Below are 23,407 nucleotides of genomic sequence, written 5' to 3'. Positions count from 1 at the left end.
GGCATTTCCGATGTTTAGAAAAACAGGGCTCACTGTTCATCGCGAGTTGTTTTTACTTTTGAAGTTCATTAATTTCCCTGACATAGGCAGGTGGCTTGGTGAAACTAGGGTTATTTGGGAAAGCAGGACTCTTCTGGGAGAGTAAAAACTGTATGGTTTATTCTACAGTGAAACCTTGTTTTTTCAAATTCCTCAGCTGCTTGAGCTTTAAGCTTGGAGACCTAGCTAAGCGTTCGGGTGAATACTTTGTTGTTGCTAGCTCTCGTTCGTATCTGGCTGTGGGGTATCTTGTGGGCAGGCTTCACTTGATAGTCACTTCGTGTGGAGGGCTGGGGGGGAAGGAGGAATGTGAAGAGATACACACTGCTACGATTCTTTACAATCCACCCAAGGAAAGTCGCCCTGGGAAGCGGGTCAGAAAACTCTGGTTTATGTGAGAGGAGAGACATGCATTTCTTATCATACAACTATTACCTGAATGAGTCTATTAAACCTCGACTCTTCGTTCCAAATCAAACCTGGTCTTCTGGAGGGAGAGTGAAAAAAACCCACAACACATTAGACCCACTGGATCTTACTCTAACTGTAATGCTATGCCATTTTCTTAATTCAGGAAGGTATGGCTGATATACAGAAAGTGAGCTCATTGCAGGGTACAGTGAACGTCCTGATGCTGAAGTTTTTCCTCCTTCCACAATGAATTTCAGAAATTGTTCAGCTGTGCAGAAAAAGAAGAGTACCTTGTATGTTTATGTCTCAGATGGCACTCTTAAGTCCTAATATTGAGGAACACATTTATTTTTTGAAGTATTTATTTACAAATGTGTTTTATATTAAAGTAAGGATTCATAGCCTGTGCATAGGCTCAAGTAGTTTCCTGTCACAGATTTGTTTTCTCTCTCAATTGTTTAGCTTCAGCACTTTCCCTTAGTAACATTTGTAATTTGGAGACGAGTAGGAATTAATTGGGTTAATTTGCTTGTAACAAAACCAAAATTTGAAGTCCTTTCTTCAACAGCAAAAGATTAATTCCCCAACCCCTCTACCCCCCAGTTGCCTTCTTTGTGTTTTATCTCTGTTTACAGATAAAGCAGAATGCTGTAACACAGGACCGATAAAGTAAGGACATTCTATACTCATTATACTTTCAGTAGAGTATACAGATAAATGCCTGTCATAAAAGAAGAGCAATTTTTTCTTAAAACATACTTTGATAGCCAGGCAGTTATATCCTTTTGCAGTGTTTCCCGGTAACCATTTCAAAACACATCAGCACCATTAATGGAATCTTTCAAATACTTGAGAGATGAAAAGTGATCCTTTTCATGCAGAAAAAACATAAACCAGAAAAACTAAAGGTCGCTCAAAAATTATTGTAAAGCTTGAATTTGGAACTCACATCTTCTCCTGTTGTTTTGATAGATGTTTCTAACTTTATACATCCATGAAATTCATAGATCGTATTGATTCTGCTCCAGCAGATCACAGGCATCAGAACAACCCAAAATACACTTAATATTACAGACATTCCTAGGTGCTTTGCTAAGTCACGTCACTAAGCATAAAGTTTGATGATGTTTTTGGAGGTACTGTGTGAGAACCCTGAGTTACCTTTCCATTTAAAATTTACACAACTGAATGAAAACTTTTTCATGAAAAAAAAAAGGTGACTGAAATGAAGCTTGTACTCTGTGTCGTGAATAGGAATATAACTATCAAATTGAGATAGAACCACTGAAGTACCCTATGCTTTTTGTTGCCCCTATGAATGATCTTTCCTTCTTTTTTGCTCTTCCCCATGATGTCTAAATGTTTGATTCCCCCAGCTTCCCTATTTTTTCCACTGTACTCTGAAATCAGCTTTATCCCACTGGAAGTTGTATGTCTACGCTCTTTATGTCTCCTACGTGAAACAATTATCTTGAATAACAGGCAAGTTAAATACTCAATTTTAAATACAATGGATTTAAAGTTAGAAAACAAAATCTAACAGACTTAATGAGTTCCTGTATCAAACAACGGGCTTCTCTTGTGTGTCTGCACTGCTGAAAAAAAATTTAAACAGAGGCTTATAGTATGGCAGAATGATGAAGTGCTGCTTACGCATCAGTTCCCACAACTCTGTTGTTTGGTAAGGCAGAAAGCCTTGAGTCCAAAACATGCAAGGCGAAAAACTTATTTACTGAGAACTTGAGTCTTCAGTGTGCAAAGTGCAGTGGCCTTCATCCAGCAAACCACTGAAGCCTCTGCTTTTCTTTAAGCTCATGAATTCATTTGATGTAGAGAGAGCACTCTGTTTGTTGACCTACTTGCCAAGCTGTTTGGAAGATGTTGGTTGCATTTCTCTACACCATGCTCGAACTTAAAGAACATGCTGTCCAGTTTGACAGTATTGTTATTTTTCTGAAGAAAATGTTTTAATGTAGCAATAGAAGCGGTTTCTGGTACTCTCTTTGTTCTGAAAAGTTTGCTCACAACAAAAGGAACCCTTCTGTGGACACACAATAGCTCGATGATTAGAGCACTCTGCTGAAGAGGAAAGGAGCTCAGTTCAAATCCCTGATCCAAACCAGACAGAGCAGGGAATTGAACCTGACTCTCTAGTGTCAGAGATTAGGGTACTCCACTGGGATAACAGCAAGCCAGGTCTGAACTCCCTCCTTTGTCTGGTTTGGATCAGGGAATTGAACCTCAGTCTCCCCCGTCTCAGCTGCATGCCCTCATCACCGATTTATCTGGCCAAGATGGGATGGGGTGTTTTGTTCTTGTAAAAGGAAAAAAAAAAAGAGCTCATTCTGCACCAGAGTAAAATCTAAATTACCCAATCCTGACACTTTCCACATGATGGAATTGTTGTTTCCTGGCCAGGCCTAGAGAGAGCTACTTCGTGGTCACATACCAAGAGCGCCAGAAGTAATAGGAAGATATGAAAACCCTCTGTCTCTGCAAATGCAGCTAAAGATGCAAAGAGATTCAGCCATGTTATCCACATGGCTTTGGCAGAATCAGAGAAGACAAAACCACCAGAAGCCTACTCATGTGAACACCAGAGCTATCTCAGTGAACTACAGTTTTGTTTGGAGGAGAATGGGGGAGGAAGATTAATATTCTGTCACCGTCGGTGCTGTCGGAGGTGTCTGTGTCAGAGCCCAGGCTGGCTGTGTGAGCTTGCTTGAAACTTCAAGCAGCCTTTTTCCCCACTGGTTTCCATGCCTCTCTCCTCTCCCTTGGCTTTCTACCCGGTTCTCTCTAATTTCCATGCTTGTCTCCATATAGCCATGTCCTTCTGCTTCCCACAAAGAAATTGTTCTGGCTTAAGCTTTGGTCTTTGTCATGCCACGTATAGTTGAACCCTGGTGCAAAACCCTCTGTGAATGTGCTTATATCAGTTGACAGAAATGGATAGGTTTTAACTGTTTATCTTGTCCTTGCAATCCACACACACATATTGAATTTCTTAATCTAATCCCAGGCATTTTTAAAGGTTTAAGGATCTTTTTTCTCATTACCTTCTCTTCTGTCTTCTTATTTTAACCAGTAGTAGACCACCTGTTGATTTTTGACAGTCCAGCATGTGAACCCTTTTATAGCCATCTGCAGAGGGCTTAGTTTACTCTAGTCATATAAAGCTCATGGACTGAAATTCTGTGTCTGTTGGAATTTGCAGTATTGGGTATCTCCAAGCATGGAGCATGGACCTCTAATTTTGAGTAAGAGTGCTTTACATTCATTCACTTGAGGTGGAAAATGACTGTTCTTTACTAAATCAACATTAGAGTGTGCATATTTATACCAAAAAAGTATTCACAGGAGAGTTAGAATGGAAATGTGGGGTATATGAATTATAATCGGAGTCATTATTTCGGTTCCATTCACCAACAGGCAGGCACTTACTGTTGCAAAATGCATGGCTGGAAATCAGGTTATTATACCTGCACAGGAGGGACTCAGTTTTGCTGTGTATGAACATTTGGGATGCTGCTGTTGTACGTTCAGGCTTCATTTTCCCCTATCCCCTGCAGTGCCCAGGGCAGAAAGAGATAATGTGATGTCTTGTTTCCATCTTTCTGTTTATGCAGCAGCAGACAGCAAGATGCATGAGAACCCCCTTCGTGTGTTGCTGTTGCTGTGTTATCAATAAATGAGATTTCATGGCCTGCTCCAGAAATAGGACACACATGCTCCTGTACTTGTGTACACGTGCTCAGTCTTGCAGCAGTCCGTGTCATATCAGCCTGTGTATAAAATGGGGTCATATTTTTTTGCAGACCAAGTTTGACTGCTAGAGGGGTATGATAGGGTATTTCTCTCTCACTTTGTTTCCTCTCGAGTCCCATGGTCAGTAAGCCTGAGATGGTTTTCACTTTTCGATAGCCTGTCCCTCGGCCCTATCGAATATTACCTGCTAATACCAAGCGACTGACTCTGGGTAACCTAATTATCATTAAACCCCACAGCCTCTGCTGAAGTTGACAGGGTGGACTTCTGCACAAATACAAGGAAATCCCGTTCTTGGCATGGCTGCAGGATATTCCTAGCTGGGTTCCTGACCAAATGCAGGACGTGCAGCACACAAAAGGAGCAGACCACACTGTACACAACGAAACTAGCATACAGCGTAGTGGTCCAGTGAGGAAACCATCCTCATAATCCATAATGGAGTGCTATCATGTAATTGAATCTCCATGCTGTAAAATGACCCAATGCACTTTGTAATCAAACCACACGCTGTAAACTATTTTACGTGAAGTCAGCTGCATTGCATCCTTCCTGGCAGACACTTTAGAACCATAATTATATTCATCTCCATCTTTAATTTACTCCATTGTGCTTCTGTCATTGCAGGATCTTTGCTACCAAGTGCTATGTGTTCATTTCCTCAGTGCTTACTGTAAATTGCAAATTAAGGGTGGCATGATTAACTCTGAATTGCCCCACTTTTTGTGGGATGAAGTCAAGCTCATCCTTACTTGCACATCAGTTTGTTGTGGTTTAATGAGGTACACAATACTATATTTGGCTTGGGGGATCCATTCCAAATAGAGGTCAATTTGCAAAGAAAGTTGTTTTGGAAACCTGCTTTAGCTACAGAGATCTCTCTGTATCAGCCCTGGAGAAGTGAGCTAGGTCATGCTGAGTTAGGAGTGGACCTTCATTTTAAAATTAAATGAGTGGTGTCTAATTATTAAGGCCTGAGCCTTCAGCCTGTCATAGTATGCCCACTTCCTTCAGCAGGAACTACGGCTCTTTCATTCTTGCGTAATACCTTGTAAAAGTTTCATACTGAGCAATTGTAAGGCTGTGTTTGTGCTTTTGTATTAGTCATTTTACAGCTTTTTTCTTTAGAAAAGGATGAGGCAGTGAGATTTGAAATGGTATTTGCAGAGGAAATCTGTCATGTTTAACGGAAAGTGTCCAGGAAGGTAACACAACTGCCAATCCCAAATTAAATACTACATAAAGAGAGAGAGAGATTTTCGTGATGCCAGGTTTCCAAGGACTGGTTCATTCCATAGTGTTCAAGTAATGCTTTAGTGGTTCTTGCTGACTCTTGTTTCACTTCAGTTACTTCCAGAATTTCCATTTTATAAACCTTTTAATCACTGCTGTAAAAACTCATTCTGAGTTAAAATTCAGAATATAGTTAATATTCCAAGAAATAGCCATGCCTGCCTCCCCTTATTCCCACCTCCCCTCCATGTTGGAAATCCAATTTCTAAATCTTCTGTTTGACAGTTACGGGAGGAAGGGAGAAAAAATAATCAGATAACAGATAACATTGAAGAAAATTTGTTTCTCATTAAAATTCAGTACTTGTAGGTATCTGTATAAGCAAAATAAAGCATGGGTAAATATTCTGATACTTCACCTGACTGCTTGCAATCAGGTGGGTAGATCTTCTGCATCCTTTCTGCTCCTCCCTTCCCCATATCCTTTTCCAGCTCATCCTACACCATTCAATAATCTGCTTTGTGCCCTCATAGCTAAGACTTAGATTTGTAATTGGTGGTCCTGCCTCTGCCTCTGTTTTCATTTCCAGGATAGAGACACGAAGTCACTGCATTTGTGTGCCACAGATCGGGGTTGCTCTGTACGATTTATGTTTGAATTAAAAAACAAAACCAAAACCAAAACCCAAGTGTTTCAAAGGTGTATTTGAAAAAGTCCTTCATGTCTGTAAAACCCTTTGAGGCCCTGAAAGGTATCTTTAAGGAGTGCTGGCCTTACATCTTGATCCATCCCATGTTCTGACAGTGTAAGAACCGCAGACTGGCATGAAAGTTCTGCTCTTCTCTCTGAAAACCTGGTACCACTCTGTGGGCAGGGACTTTTCGAAAATAGCTCTCACATCAATGTGTGCTGCTGGGCTGACAGTTTCTAACTCCGCTCTGAATTTCCTTTATTTCCTTTAATGGTTCTTACTATCTGAATAGAAAGCTTTTTTGTGGGTTTTGTTGAGAGTGGTTACATTTGGGATTTTCAGCTGATGCCTCCAATGGTAAAAGCCTCAGTAAGAGATATCCAGAAAGGTTAAAATCAACATCAGTTTGTAGAAAAGACTGTTTTTCATGCATGTTTCCAAGGAGGAGGCTGCTTAGATTAATTAAGTAATGTAAAAAACATCCCTACTAAGCAAGTCCCCATAGTTCAATTTTTCCAGCAGGAGACCAGAATTATGCACCTTATTTCTGAGGTCACTTCCATAATTGCAACAACATACAAATTTTTAATAGCTTTTCCTTTTTAATGGATATTTAAATGGAGGTAATTAAATATGGTTATTTCATACCCATGTCCTGAGAGGAAACATAACAGTATAATGAAAATGCAAGTGAATTGGAAGTAATAAATGTCTAGTAAAAAGGACTGCATTTTGACTCCCTAAGTAATAATGGTTGTTAATTGTTAAGACTCTTAAAGTGATAATGTGGTGATTCAGATGCCTGCCATACTATACAAAACTAGATTCCAAAATATTTCAATTTAATAAGCTATTGTTTAAAGTGTTACTGCAGTCAGAAGTACCAGCTGTATATCTCAGGGACAGACAGTCATGAAATATGGTATGTAAAGCAGAAATATAACCTTTTTGGAAATCGGAACCAGCTGCTTTTCTCTTCTGAACTTTTTTTGGGCCCCTTTCTAATCCTGAATCTCTTTTCTCTGTGGCGTAATCTGTGGTCTGATTGACCTGTGTCACTGTGACAACACTTCAGAAAAATACATTGTGTTTCTTACACAGAAGCTGGACCCACATGGCTATACTGCAGGTCAAGTTAAACGTAAGGCGACAAGCCTCTAAAGGTTAGGAGTTTGCATCAGCACAGGCTGCACCTAAATGCTCAGGATTTCAGATTCTTCTCAACATACTGAAATGTCTTTGGCCTCCAAAACTGGGTAGATATTGCGTAGGCAGTGACTACCTAATAAAAACATCAGATGCCTTATGTTCAGTTAGGCAGCAAAGGAGCGAGACCTGCTTATCATCTGAGTTTTCAGACATTTTTCATGTTCCCAGTCAAAACTAGAAAGGTAAGAGTCCACAAGAGAGTGTTTAGAAAAGGCAAATAAGATCCACAGACCTTCTTAAGTTCTGCTTTGAGGTTTGGATGGCATCCGAGAAGATTACAGTGTTCTAGCTGGTTCATCCCTGCCTGTTCTTACAGTGACATCTCTGAACTGTTAGCAGCAAGAAATTTGCTTTTCAAAAGGTTTTCAAACTCTTGTGGAGGAAAAAACCAAACTAAAGTGTGATAATGAAAAGTTAGTCATTTCACATTGCCTGTTTTATGCTGTGATGTTCCGATTCTCCTTTTCTTGTTTAACAATATTACAAGAACTAAAATAAATGTAATGAACTGCTTTCCCTATCAACAAATGCCCTAGCCTAACTTTGTCACTCGGTTGCCAGTGAAAACTGTTTATAGAATCATATGTGTTCCTGCTATGAACATTATCCTTTCTTTCCACCACATTTACCCAAAGAATAACAGAATAGTTTGAGTCCAAATGAACTTACAAAGCAGACAGATATAGAATTCATCACAAGCAGTTTTACACCACCTGAGAGTGTAAGTTAGCTGTCTGTGCTTCCTCAGTAGTTAATGGGGAAGAAGAGATACATTTTAAGGGGGATCCTATCCTAGTCTAAGAAAAAGTCTAAGGTAGTTGGGATGAATGCCTTCTGAATGGGTTCCTTTATACTGAGCTTAAATAACTGTTATGGGTGAGACACCTCATTTTAGCAGGCTCAAGTTCAACAAATCCCACTCAATGCACTTCTGGTATGATATGAATGCCTGGGATTGAAGGGTAGGGCCTTGAAAGAGCATCTTTTGTTAACTCTTTTGTTTTTTCACCCCTGAAATTAGAACAGAAAGATCATTTTAAAATAGTAACAAAAATAAAGTTAAATATGTGTGGAAAACTGAAATCTGCTTCCTGCCCTTCTCCAGAAATAATACTTCTTCCCCGGTAAGACATAGAGATCTAGGGCTACAAACCAATGGATCTGTAGCTCCCCTCCAGCTAACATCTCTTCTATTCTACTTTATTATTTCTGAAATTTGGGTAAGCACAGATAAAAGAGAATTTGGCTCTGAGTTTAACTTAATACTTTTGATTGGTAAGAATATTTGAAAGAAAAAAACAAGAGCAGAGAAGAGCAGAAAGGAGAGGAGAGGAAAGAAAAAAGAGAAGAAAGAAAAAAGAGAAAAAAGAGAGAAAGAGAAAAGGGAAGGGAAGGAAGGGAAAAGAGAAGACAAAAGAAAAGAAAGCCCCTCAAGCCCTCTAGAACAGAGACTAAGAGGTAGATAATTACTGTTTGTGAGAGGTTACGATGAGATGCAATGAAGGAAAAACTGCAGTGAGCCGTAAAACCACTGACTCTATTGAGGCCATGATTTTTAGTTTCTAGCAGAGTTATAAATTTCAGTTCCCAGGCTCATCTTTTAAAGAGCTTTTTTAGTGGAATGGAGCTCAGGAAGAGCTTAGCAAGTCCTCCAGAAAATGAGTACCCTCAGCATATCTAGACAAACACAAACCTGTGATTTATATGGATCAACAGAAGTAAACTCATGAACTGTACATATATGTGTGTTTAGAATAAAAGTAAAAGAAAAAAAATATTTTCCTTGTTTTGTCTCCCAGCATAACCAGTAGCACTGACAAACTTTCTTAAATTCTTTTCTCCTGTACAGCAATATATGTCAGTGAAGTCAAAACTGCAAAATAATCATGAATAGTTCTGATCATTCTGATTTTTGGCAGATCAAAACTTATTTATAATCCTCAGAGGTATTTCAGTGGTCATTGTATTTGAGTAAAAAAGAAGGTTTAGATTTGCTAATTGGAAGTTGTCATGCCTTTAATTACTTCAGTGACTGACTCAAGACAGTTTCCTCTCTTGCAGGAAGATTGATGTAAACCTCCTTTTAAAATGATTAATCTTATCTATTGTATTCACATTTTTACAGAAATGAACAAAATACTTTTCTAGCCATGACTTCAGATGTGCTGTAAAAGATAATCTCCCAAGATTGACAGTAGTAGATTATTATCAACTAAGCAGGGAGCTCCAAGGCACTCGGAGGTGCATATTTTAGAAGGTTTATAGACAACTGCCCCACAGATTAAACTCCAAAAATCCATCTTCAGTACTAAAGGTAGATATATTTATAATATAGAGACACGTGTACGTATGAGATATATAACAAATAATGACGATTCTTTGATTACCTTTACATTATAGCTGAAATTAGGTGTTTGTATATTCCTGTCATTTGTGGTATGTATTTGTTGGTCTCAGGTTTACTCTGGGTAAAACTATCCTTAAAGCAAACACTCAACTCTGTGTTACATCTCTGAACCTGTAGGTTAATTCCATGTGGTTTCAACTGCAACTCTTTAACAACAAATTATTATTTATGTAAGCTGTCAAATCCACACAGGACAAGCAGCTGCAGAAGAAGAAACTGAAGCACATAAACCGTAGTGAGAAGCATAAGGCTCCCATAAGAGACTAGTCTTTCCCTTTCTGTATTTAGTCCACTAAGAGTGAATTATTCATTACAATCAAGCGAAAGCTCCCCCAGCCTTGCCATTTCATCCACACGTTTGTTGAAAATTAAAGCCCAGCGTGAAGCCTCCAGAGAATTATTCTGAGTTAATAACACCTGCAAAGAACAGAGATTTCACTGTGAGGTAAATTGCTGTGTGATTGCCCACACATCAGCAAAAATTGTAATTGGGAGAAACTGAATATTTTCTCCTTATTTGACTGGTGAGGATTTTGTAGGGTGTCATTTTACGTTAAATAGTAGAGTTGTAATTTAGAGGGTTTCACAGCAACTGATTGTGTTTGTTTTAACAGTGAGATTTCTTTTCTATGAGAAGATTTCTATTGCTGTCGGCTGCTATTGCAACTTTATGCAATACACATTTAGAAACCTTTCCTAATCTTAGGGAAAATTGTCAGAGACAGGCTTTAAACTATGGAATTTTTTCCCCATGATTTCCTGTGAATTTAGAAGTTGATACTTTCCCCTACCTAGCTGTATCTTATAAATAGCAAGCTAAGTCATGATTTTGATCCCTGCATCTGCAGCATATGTACACTCAGCAACTCCCTGGACAGCACTGGAAACTACCTAAAGCATACATTTTTGTTTCTTCCAAATGTTTCAGGAATACACTCATAACTAACATAAAAAATTCATCTGAAGTTCCTAAATCAAATTGGGTATTAACATTACTATCTGTCCAAAAAAGGACAGAGAAAGAAAAAAGTCCAATTCTCTTGTCTCCATATTGCGCTGCATTGTTATATGCTGAAGTATTATTGTCTGCATTTTCCATGAGCCCTGTATCAATTAGCAACTCACGTTTGGAGCAAAATTCAGGCTTCTGCCTGATGCCAGTAACACATACGCAGCACAAAATGGATAAAACTTGTATCGTTCAAGATAGGTCTACGTGGAGAACCTCGGACAGACCTCTTTTTGCCTGTCCTTTGAAGAGAACCAACTCTGGTGCACAGGCCAAGTATCCTTGCTTGCAAGATGTAGTGCTGAGCTCAGTAGGATGCTCAGAGGCTTAGTGGCTTGATTCAGGCAGGTTGCCATACTAACATGGCTGGACGTGCCTTCTGCATGGGAACTGCTTGGGCTCTGCCTGCTCGTCTCATGGTGTGGTGGGTTGACCAGGTGCACACCAAAGCTGGACAGGGGAGAGAATAATATAATGAAAGGCTTGTGGGTCGAGATAAGGACAGGGAGAGATCATTCACCAATTACTGTCATGGGCAAAACCAGACTTGACTTGGGGAAATTAGTTTATTTTTTTACCAGCCTAACCTAATCAGAGTAGGATAATGAGAACTAAAACCAAACCTTAAAACCACCTTCTCCACACCCCTCCCTTCTTCACAGGCTTAACCTTGCTACTGAGTTCTCTACCTCCTTCCCCGCAGTGGCACAGGGGGATGGGGAATAGGAGTTGTGGTCACTTCATCACATGTTGCATCTTCCGCTCCTTCCTCCTCAGGGGAGGACTCCTCACACTTTTCTACTTCTCCAGCATGGGGTCCCTCCAATGGGAGACAGTCCTCCGCAAACTTCTCTAACGTGAGTCTTTTCCATGGGCTGCAGTTCTTCATTAACTGCTCCAGTGTGGGTCATTTCCATGGGGTGCAGTCCTTCAGGAACAGACTGCTCCAGCGTGGGGTCACAAGTCCTGCCAGCAAACCTGCTCCAGTGGGGGCCTCTCTCTCCACGGGTCCTGACAGGAGCCTGCTCCAGCGCAGACTTCCCTTGAGGTCACAGCCTCCTTTGGGCATCCACCTGCTTTGGCATGGGGTCCTCCATGGGCTGCAGGTGGAATATCTGCTCTACCATTAACCTCCATGGCCTGCAGGGGGACAGCCTGCCTCACCATGGTCTTCACCAGGGGAATCTCTGCCCTCATGCCTTGAGCACCTTCCCTTCCCTTCTTCTTCACTGACCTTCGTGTCTACAGAGTTGTTTCTCTCACATATTTTCACTCCTCTTTTTGCCTGCAGTTGTGCAGGTTTTTTTTCCCCCTTCTTAAATATGTTATCCCAGAGGTGCTACCACCCAAAGCTCAGCCTTGGCCAGCAGTGGGTCCATCTTGGAACCAGCTGGCATTGGCTCTATCAGATGTGGGGGAAGCTTCTAGGAGCTTCTCACAGAAGCCACCCCTGTAGCCCCCCACTACCAAAACATTGTCATGCAAACACAATACACTGGGCATATGTGGTTTTGTGAGTTACAAAGTTAATTGGCTTTATTTAAATCACGACACGACGTGGCTTCATTTAAATCACAATGCACAATTCACTTACACAGTTGCAGTGTCTGAGCCTTACTTACCAGCAAGCTCTTTGCTTTAGAGAATATACTTTGGAATTACACACTGAATGCTGCCAGCAACCTGTTGGTATAGTCTTCTGTCCCTCCCTGTTAATCTCTTGCCACCCTTCTCATTTCTGTGCCTTAGAGAGAAAGCTCAAGTGCTTGTCTCACTGAACTCGAATTTAGGATTATAGTCATAGCTGTTGGGTTGTTTTTTTTTTTTTTCTTTTTAATTTTTTCCCTGTTGTAACAGGGGAGAAAAACAACTGGTTAAAGACTAAGGGAAGAGGAACATATCTAGGAGAGTGACATCTAGTTTCAGGTGTGTGCTTTTAGTGCAGTGAAACTTGCTTCAGTGAATTCCTGTTATATGCCTTTTATAGTTACTGGAATAAAACATCCCTGGTGGCAAAGCCTAGCACATAAGAGACAGGGAACTCATAACTGCATGAATGTGTTAGACAATAATATGTAGTGGGTGCTGCTGCTATACATAATAGCTGAGCTATTCTTACTGCAGCACGGCTAAGGGCTAATATAACACAGGTTCATTTCCTTGGATCAACATGGGATGTATTAAAAATAATTTGCTGGGCAAGATGAGGCTTTTCAGGCTCAGATAATCCTACTGCTTGCTCCAGAGGTTGCTGAGAAGCGTAATGAAATAACGAATCCCTACTGATTAACTAATCTTCCTTTACCACAACACTTCAAAGTATTTCCATTTTCACTTAAGAACAGAACTGCAGGTAAGTGGGCCTCTGGCACAGAATTGTGAAAGTCCTGCCGTGGGCTCCAGCTTCAAGCTTGTGATCTCCATGTCACTGCTCATGGACCATTTTAGAGTTTAACTCAGCTACTACGGGGCTAGGTGAAGACCTGGTGTTTGGCTCAGGGCTCTAGGGAAGAGGAGAGGAAGCAGGTGTGTTGTATAAGCAAACCTCCATGTGTCAACATCCAAGCACTTGTCAGATGAATTTGTCTGCTCCAGCTGCACTGCTCTAAGAGTGTATCTTTTGGTATATATTTATCTGACGTATTATGTTTCTGAAATGTGCTGTCGGTTTCTTTCAGAGAAGAGCTTTGTGGCATAGGGAATGTAATTAGGAGCATGATCTAGCATCGCCGTAGGATCCCACAGTATGAACCAAAGTACCAACTAACAGCATCCTATTGGGCTAGCTGCTGTATAGTGTGAGTTAACCCCTGTCCAAGAGAAAAATGAAAGAGGAAAGGAGTTGACTGTAATTTTACAGGGAAGAAAAACGATGCACTGAGAGAACATTTTGAGAAAGCAAATAGTAGTTCAGAGGAGCAAAGGTGGAAATCTGAAGGAAGTATTGTGCTATGGGCTTCTAGTCCGGGTTTCAAGTGCTGTGTGTCATGTACAACTTTCTGTTGTTTCAAAGCTATTCTTTTCAAAATGTGACACCCGTGGAAAAAACATCTGAAAGAAGGAAAAATAATGCCCAAAATTGAAAGAGAGGGACCCAAGATATGCAAACCAGAGTCCCGCTTGCTTGAGTTCAAAAGGAAGTTTTTCTATTCCTGCGCTATATTACAAATATGTACCTGAATTTAGATGCTCGTCTTTGAATTATGTTCTGAACTTGTCCACAATTTATGGGAATTTGTGTGCAGGGATTCACATCTATCTGTAAGTTTGAACTATTGTTGGAAGTTAAATGTTGTAAAAAGAGGAAAACAGAAAAGAAAAAAAAATATGTTGTTTTTCTAGGTTGTCCTGGGGCCAAGAAGAATGAGTTCCTGACTAGTGTTTTGGATGCATTGTCCACGGATATGGTGCATGCAGTCTCTGATCCATCATTGTCTTCCAGCCGGTGGGTTTCAAACCTTTTTTGTATGTCTTGAAAAGAATTCAGGCAGTGAAAATGGATTGTTGAGGGCTTTGAGAAGTAATGCTGCTTCTGCCTTCACAAAGGGTAAATTTCCAAAAACCTATCTGGGAAACTTTACTTCAGTTACCATGGTGGACCATGTTCACTAAACTGATGCACTTGGGAGATGAATTCTCAGCAGCAGCACAGCTTAGAGTTTATCCGTAGCTGCTGGTGCAACCGTGTCTCAGTCTTTGTTCTCCTCTCAGGCTTTACTTGATGAATGTGTGCTTCCTTCCTGATTCATATTTTGCCTATTTGCTTGTAAAACACACTAATGCTCTCAACAGTCACAGGTACCATTAAAAATGCATAAGCTTCTGTGAAGCTTTGGGTGTCTGCAGATTAGGTGCTTACCATCTGAAGAGGAGGTTGCATTTATTGTTATAACTTACATTTAGGTGACTTTATTTAAGAGGAGGTGGCGTTCATTGTTATAACTTAGATTTCAGTATCTATCTCTAAGTGCCGCTTAGAGCATCATGGGTTGTAATTGGAGCCTAGGTATTTGGCAATGCTGACTGTTGACCTACTTGAGTTGGGTATATTATGGGTTTTCATGTCTCTGCCATCTATAAACTGTCTTTCTCTTTGATGTCTCTCTTCATTTTTCTCTGTTTCCGGAAATGGAAGGGGAAAGCACTGTTTTCTGAGTATGTTGCTGACCTCAACACAGTGTCAGAGAGTTAACTAAGAGCAGATTCCAACCCTTAGTGTAAAATTTAGGATACAGTTGACCAAATAGAAAAAAGAGGGATTCACTCCAAGAAGCTAGTGGCCAGAAGCAGGGAGGTTTATGTAAGAAAAGATCTGACAGTAATTTAACTATTCTGAAATGAAGGTATAAACTGAGGTTTACGTATCAGAATTAAGACTAAACTCTTGTTTTCTGTTTCAGGGTTTCAGAGCCTGATCCAAATCATACTTTGGAAGAGAGAGTGGTCCATTGGTATTTCAAACAGCTAGACAAAAATTCCAGTGGTGACATTGGCAAGAAAGAAATCAAGCCATTTAAGAGATTCCTAAGAAAGAAATCAAAACCCAAAAAATGTGTGAAGAAGTTTGTGGAATACTGTGATGTGAACAATGATAAGTCCTTGTCAGTTCAAGAATTAATGGGCTGCTTGGGAGTAACAAAAGAAGAAGGTAAAGCAGAAACAAAGAAACGCCATAGTAAGAACCTTTTCTATCTTCTTCACTAGATTCTTAAAAGCTGACAAAGTCTCATATTTGTGTATGCCAGAAGTACACAAAATGAAAGAACACACCTGTCTGTAGCTAATGCAGCTGTTACTTAGGGCAGATGGCAGGAAAGCTGCTTTTGTGTAGGCAAATCATCACTTTGGTCCAACAGAATCAAAGATTTCCCATTGATTCTGACCATTAAATGTATTACAGTAGGAAACCTAAGAGGAAACGATAACATTAACAGTCATCGAAAAGCCAGTTTAATGTTATTACAGTACTATGTCCTGAATGAGTGGAAGTATCACACCTGTGCTTTTTGGATTCCTGCTGGGAGGGAAGCACATTGTTGAGCTCTCTAATAACTTCGCGTTTCTCGAATGTAGTTTAGAGATACAGCGAGGAATGCGATCATCTGCCAAACAGGTGGAACAACTGCTGGTACACAGCCACCTTACCTCACTGCCAAACTGGTAGAAAGGGGTACAACTAACTAGTGTGTAATAGTCCCTGCAGAATTCAATCACACAATTCCTGAAAATGAAGAAGAATTTTTAAAACAAAAAAAGTAAACAACAAGAGTAGATCCCCATACTGTAAGAATCTGTAGAACATGAATATAGGCAAATTGTTTTGTTGTCTAGGGCCTTAAAGTGAAGCCAGGGCAGTAAAACAAAGGTGTCATAGGAAATGAAAAGCAAGTCAAGTGGGAAATGCAGTCAGAATGGTTTCCACAAAATTGATTGTATTCAAGCCTACAAAGGGAATACCGCAGAAAGAAGGAATAGGTTTACATTATACTAAAAAAGTAAATTGTCTATGTCTCACAGAAACAGATCTGTCAAAACAAATATATCAAATGTAGGACTTCTTTTTCTGTGTTTTTTTTTTTTTTGTGGACCTAGTAATAATACATTACAATTTTCACTTAGGTGAGGGAGGTGAAAAAAATGTATATGAAGGTGGCTAACAGTTGTTATATTTATGCTATAAATGTTGAAACTGAAATGTAACACCTTTTTCATTTCCACAATTTGGCAGACTAGTATCTTAAAGTGGAGGCTATTACAGTCACTCCGTATGTTAACATCCAGACACTCTGTTCTGCTGCAGCTGTCACTCTGGTCTTATTGTAGGTGAAATTTGGGTCCAAAGTCATTGCTCCATGGCATAAAGCAAAGCTACAGAAAGACTCAAACCAAACCCCATTTTTTCTTGTGCCCATTTCAGCGAGAAAAACAATTAGGATTCTCCTGCTTCACATAAGCTGCTTGTTTCGGAAAAGAAAGTTGTATTAGGCATGAAATTATATGAAGACCACACATAGATTTAGCTAAAGAAAAAATTATGTTCACCATAAGTGGAGGTTTTTAACAGAGCTTCTCAAAACAAAATGCTGTCAGTAATGAGAACATTAACTTTTGGAAGGAAAAAATACCTCAGAACATTTGCATTTAAAAACTAATGGCATACACTTGGAAAAAAATTCTAAACCAAATAATTTGGTTACTTTCCTAGAAATACATATTTTTGAAGACAAGACAATAAAAATTGCTGTTGTTGGAATATCAGCATTCTATTTTGTTTCTCCTGCTTGATAATTAAATTTTTCTTTCTGATAATCCTTTCACTTGCACGAAAGAAATCAGCCACCACTCCACTAAAGCTAGAGTTACATTTCTAGGAATAGGTGAGACCTGAAGGTATCACCTGAAAGAATAGTCACCTGAAGTGTGAAAGCTGAGATAAGGAGGCTGCTCTGTATCACTCTGTGTGAGACCCAGGTGTCTTGTGAGAATCATTTGAAGCAGTGTAAAATCCAGAGAACCGCAAAACTTACTTTATCAGGGGAATGGTACTTTCTGCAGTATTTTTCAAGGTCCACTTTCCTTCCCCTTTGTCCCAATGCAGCTTGATTGACTAACAAACTGACATGGGAAATCAAGAGGGTGAGGTCCTCCCCAGCTTCCCAAGTTTGCTTGTGAAGTTGAATGGGCAAGCAGACTCATGTAGCTGCGATTATTTTTCCTCATTTAGAGTGAGAACAATGTCTTTGGCTGGTAGAGCTGTTCTGTGCCATGTCTTTAAGCAAGAGAATGCTTTCCAGACAGTCTGCTTGTCCATGCTTCTTTCCTACCAGGGTTAATAGGCTATATTCACTACTAAAGATTTAGTAAGTTTGAAATGTTCAACATTGACTAGATGCAATCTATCCTAAGCCAATGCCACATATTAGCTGGCAAGAAATGCTGTCATTCAACTTTCATACAACATGACAGAAGCAACACCTGCATTGAGGAAAGAAAAAAGTGGATGTTTCAGGGAAAGATCTGAAATATTTTATCTCATTTATTGAAAGCTGTGCAGTTACCCTGCTCTAAACAATATCAGAATGAGGGCTTCGGTTCTTGGGGATGTTACATTTAACTTGCAAACTATATTCGTAATGTTTTCCTTTCCCTCCTTTAACAGCCCCTAAAACCAACACTGAGAGCACTTCATCCAGCAGGCAGGTGAGTACTGAGGAGAGCAAGGTCTCCATTACTGTCTTTCCCAGAAGAATTTCTTGGGGTTTCAGCTTCAAACTACATTAATCTACCATTCTGCACACTTGCCAGGAAAATGTAAGCACATTTTGACTTAAATTCTAAGGAAAGCTGAATTAGTCAACTACCGGTGTGGAGTAACTATGCATAAATGCCTGCATGTGGATGTTCCTACCAAAGTGTTATTGGCATCTAGGTTAGTGATAATTAGATGAGTGTAATTGAGCCCTCGTATGAGCCTTCTGCATTCCTGAATGTTGGCATTCCCATACACTTTTAAATGTGTGCTGCTTTAACTTCATTTACCTTTTGCTTTAACTGAATTCCATTACCTTTCCTGTGAGTCATACTATAGACACAAATTTTGATTGAAATTACTCTTTTTGAAAAAAGCTATGCATTTCCCATGCCCTGTGAAAATCTACATCTTTAACAAACCCCACTGAATTACTGTATGGTGGTTTTAAACACCTTTTAAAATCTTAGTGAAGAGAAAAGAGCTGTCACTTTCAAATGCCTTTGCTGGCTGAGCAAAATGATGCTGGAGAACTAGGATTTGCACCAGTCTGCTAATGTGTGTTAAAACTAAAATTGGTTAGGTCTGCAGAATCATTGTAGCAAATAAAATGTCAAGTGCCCTGACAACATAATCTGTGATTTGTTTTTGCATCAATTTTCTGCAAAGGCTTGATTTTGTTTTTCGGAATAACACCAATGTATGTCATTCGTGGTGTTTTGGCTACTCAAAGCATTCAGAGCTACAAAAGGCATAAAAGCAGATTTTTTTAAATCAAGGAAAGGTACACATTGAAAAGGAGGGATTCAAATGGAAGCTCAGGAAAAACGTTAAAAAGAGGATTCTCATTTGTGTGTGACTATTTTTATAATTAATACTGAAGATTAACTTTTCTGGACAACATGGGCACAGCATCCCGACACTTTTGCACAGGTCTGAGGAAGGACTTGTGAGTCCACCATTTATTTGAATGGTCTAAGTAAAAGAATCATCTTCATGCCATTCTTGCCTCACTTTTGTGTTAGAGGAATTAAATGGTTAATTCCCACTGAAGCATCAGTAAATGCTGAATTGTTTTTAAAAATATTCATAGAAACATAAGAACAGCTCAGATAACACTGCAGATGGGAAAATGGGAATTTGGCTAAAAATATCTGAAAAACCATAGTTGTGGTTAATGTCTTTCCATCTATCAGAAAGCTAGATTAATTAGTTAAAAACTCGACCCAGGGTGAACCTCCCCTCAAGCCAAGAGAAATCTTCCTCTCATTCTTGCTAGTCAATTTGTTTCTGGCTTTATCTCCGATTTGTTTGATGTTAGGTTCACACTTCCTAAGGCAAGCTCAACATTGGTTGTGGGTTCTACCAGAGACCTCCTACATACCTTTGATGGAGTATAAAGTATTCTCACAGCTAGAGAGATGTGATAAGTTTGTGTTTGTTTAAACAAATGTTTGTGGTCTTAACTTTTCAAGTTCCCCCCACAAATCACTTATGCTTTAAACAAGGCAGCCTGAAAACAATTATCCTGTCGGAACTCAAAACCATTCAAAGGGGTTATTTTAATTATATAATGGCAATTACTGGCACACGTGCATTACACTTGAAGCATGACAACCCCTCTCCCCTTTCTTGTAATCTGATCCTGACTTGCAGAATCTGTAATAAAAGTGTCCTATGTTTTGTTTAATTTTGTCCAATAATTCTGCTGACTCAGCACCAATTATTTTAAAAGCTGTTGCTGACAAATGATAGCATTAAATTAAGGCTGGCTCAGCAAACCATCTGTTGGCAGTTTCATACTCAAACAATACAAGGCTGCAAATGCAGAAGGTGGTTTTCATCACAAAAGTTTTCACTTGAAAGGAAGTTATTGAAAAGCAACTGGGCTAGGTAGGAGCTGCTCAAAGGAAACCACCCATCTAAGAAGGAGTGATCAGATTTGCACCACTCAGGTGATGGTCACTCAAGAGCTCATTTTCTACTAGTTTATAGCGGCAGTTCAGTTATATATGTTTATGTTTGCTTAGGCATGTATTCCTGATGTTTTTTAAATGTATCATAGAATCATAGAATGGTTTGGGTTGGAAGGGACCTTAAAGATCATGTAGTTCCAACCCCCCTGCCGTGGGCAGGGACACCTCCCGCTAGACCAGGCTGCTCAAAGCCCCATCCAGCCTGGCCTTGAACACTTCCAGGGATGGGGCATCTACAGCTTCTCTGGGCAACCTGTTCCAGTGCCTCACCACCCTCACAGTAAAGAATTTCTTCCTAATATCTAATCTAAATCTCCCCTCTTCCAGTTTAAAACCATTACCCTCGTCCTATCGCTACACTTCCTTCACTCCCAGTACTGACCCCAGTACTGACATATGTGCACATCTGTTTGCGTACACCCACATACAAGCTTACTGAAAGAACGCAGGCATAGATACATATACTAATATGCTAATTGAGTCTCAGTTGTTGCCCTAAAAGAGGTCAAATAGACAATGGATCTGACAGAGCTGGGGCAGTGGCCAGGTATATTTCCCTTGCTCAGTTCCACCCTGTCCAACAAACATACACATCCATGCACACGCCCTGTCAATGAGACCCAGAGGGTCTTTTGCAGCCTAGCAAAAAGTTCACAAGGAAACTATAGATTTTTCAGAAGACTTTGGCCAGCAGCCCATTCCTTATACATTACATGCCATAGAAAGGTATATTGCACCAGGGACTTGCCCAGGCAGTTGCTAAAACTGTGTGTTTGACAGGTATAGATTTAAAGAGGCCATAGGTAAGAAATCGTAAAGATGTTGCTCATACCCTTGTTTGTAGATGCCCTGAAGGGGTACAAGGCAGGGATTTTTTTTTATTCCCCATATATATTTGTGCAGAACTCTTGTTCTGATAATGGCATGTGGACACTGCTGAAAAATAGAGATAAATGTTTATACTTGATTACTTGAAAACATCATTAATAATGCAATTTTTTCCAACTTTCTTTCTTTCAGCAAGTTTCAAAGAAGCAAGGGTGAACAGCTTACTGATCCAAGGCAGATCTCTTCGACATGTGGGAGATTTCCTCACCAAAAGGCAATAAAAACAACTGTAGTATTTGCACTTTGTACTTAAAAATGTAAATTCACTTTGTAGAAATGAAATATTTAAACAGACTTTTTTTTTTTAATCTGTGAAAATGTAATGGCTAGTTTTGAAAAATTATCACATACAATGTATGTGTATTCTTTTGTTGTCTGCAATATGTAAAACATGTTGGAGATGTAAAAGTTTGCATTTAAACCATTTTTTAAAGAATAGCTTTTTGGCAAACAGTAGCATAGAAACCTGATTCTATGTATTTTGGTTTCAGTAGTATGCCTTGTTTTTCTTAATCAATACTGTCATTTAAGTAGAGTTATGCTGAAAAGTCTACTGTATTCTTAATTTTGTCCAAGCAGTGTTGGATGTTTCAGGTTTGCAGGACTGAGGGAAGTGTGTAAATTGCTGTTTACTTGGTTTTGCAGTTTTTAAGTGAACAGATTTTTCATTGGTGGCAATATTTTATTTCATTTTGGTTTTATTGTTATTATTACGCTTTCCAAAGATCACGCAATGAGAATGCAACCACTAATGGATTCAAAACAGTTATTCTACAGTTGGGATGCTTGTAGAAAAATGTATCCTTTTATCCATTTTTGAGGTGCCTTCCATTATAAGTTTTGGTAGGATTTTTTCCCCTGTTTGTTTTCACAAAGGAGCTTGTTTTCAACAAAGAGTAAGGTGGGTTATAATGTCCCACCAGTCTGCTTCGTCCTGGGCTTAAAAGAATGTTTCTGTGGTCAGTGCAAAGCACGAAAAGAGTTTATATGGGTCAGAATTGTAAATCTACCTATAAAGAGACAGGGAAGGCTAAACAGGTTGCTCAACCTTTTCTTCCCCTACACCTGGCTGCACCCATCAACTCTTTGGTTCGCCTCGGGGTCCACTAGAGGAAAAGCTGAACAAATAATGAACGGTTGCCGTCAGGAAGGGATACTCACATTGCCCCTGCCTGAGGCTTTTTCCTTGCTGTCTGAAAGAAGTTCTCACAAGTTTTCGTACCTTTTCTATCATTTTTCCCCCCAGTGCTTTTATGTGTGTGTGTCTGAGGGGAATAAGAACTTGCGGATGTGAATTTAGAGCAAGGGACCCAAGTGAAAAAGGTTCAGCTCTTGAACAACTGTGAGTTACAAGCAGCTGGGCTGATCGATGCAGTGGTAGATGGACTGCTGGCACCTAGGAGCTGACATGAAAAGGCAGGAATGTTGCAACAAGCAGTGATTTCATTCTGGTTTGTTTAAATTATGTGTGGGATCTGACATGTGACTACCTAATCATAATAGCACCCTGGCTTGAGCTTGTACCTGGAAAAGCTTTTTTGCAAATAAACATGTTCCATTTGAATTTCAACGTAAGCTGAAGTGATAGGAAACACTGTATGCAGTGGAATTGTACCCCAGAAATTGTGTACTCTAAGCTTTGACAGCAGGAGGAACCAAGATGCAACTGTGTGTTATCTTGTATTTTTGTTTTAAAAAGTATTTGTTATTCTTTTATACTGTTAAACTTTGAATTTAAACTTCTTTATAGATTAAAGATCAGTATGTAATCAAACTATGCTGGTGGTTTTTCTTCTGCAGCACAAATAGCCATGTTTCAAAGCAGCTACACACAGTGGTGACTTCACCACTGCGTTGAGTTTACAAGAAACCTCACGACCTCACATTGTGTCCATCTTTTCTTCCCTTGCCCCATTGTTGAATTCTCTCCTAGGGTCATTCATGCCTTATTCATACCATTGCTTTCTCAAAATAGTGATTTTGAGGGCAGATCCTTTGTTGCTACTATCTCTGTATAGCTTCAGCTTGGTCTCTTGCCTTTTCTCAGCAAAGTGCAGTGTGGCATAGATAGAGATCACACCTTTTCCCCTTAGTGTGAATGTGAGCTGCTGGGGAACTTTCAGCCTGACTAGAAACAACAAGGAGAGAGAGGCAAACCCTGAGAATAGTCAGCACCTGGTTAGGTAGGATTAGTGTGGTTAATAGCATTTTGTAAGAAGCATCTAATTCCATCACTGTGACCTTCGAAGACAATATAAATGTAAGCAATCAAATATTTTGTCATGTCCATGGTTTGAAAGGGCAGCCCGTTTAAACTGGGAGGATGTGTGGGGAGGCAAATTTGGACTAGCCGCTTGATTATCTAGTGAGTAGCCTTAAACACTTATCAAAACACAAATAAATACTACAGGCATTCTCTTAGGTATCCAAAGACTTCTACAACATAGAGTCAATTAATGACTTTACAATGACTGAAACATGAGGTATTTAATCTTTGTAGATATTTCTGTGTCGTCACATTTATGGT

The 23,407-nt window shown here is 39.6% G+C and overlaps 1 protein-coding gene across 3 annotated transcripts in view; it reads left to right on the top strand.

Moving 5' to 3' along the window:
- The window catches only part of SMOC2 (SPARC related modular calcium binding 2), a 148,380-nt gene extending 125,761 nt beyond the window's left edge, over positions 1-22,619 (top strand). For 2 of the 3 annotated variants that reach the window (XM_063329117.1, XM_063329115.1), the window contains exons 10-13: positions 14,110-14,212; positions 15,168-15,442; positions 17,927-17,967; positions 21,013-22,619. In XM_063329117.1, the coding sequence (XP_063185187.1) occupies positions 14,110-14,212; positions 15,168-15,442; positions 17,927-17,967; positions 21,013-21,036 (443 nt within the window). In that variant the 3' untranslated portion in view covers positions 21,037-22,619. The remainder of the gene's footprint in view (positions 1-14,109; positions 14,213-15,167; positions 15,443-17,926; positions 17,968-21,012) is intronic. The other variant, XM_063329116.1, reaches the window with a different exon arrangement.
- The last annotated feature ends 788 nt before the right edge of the window (positions 22,620-23,407 follow it).

This window comes from Chroicocephalus ridibundus, chromosome 3 (assembly GCF_963924245.1).
Source record: "Chroicocephalus ridibundus chromosome 3, bChrRid1.1, whole genome shotgun sequence".
NCBI lineage: Eukaryota > Metazoa > Chordata > Aves > Charadriiformes > Laridae > Chroicocephalus > Chroicocephalus ridibundus.
This window is presented reverse-complemented; position numbering and strand designations above follow the sequence as displayed.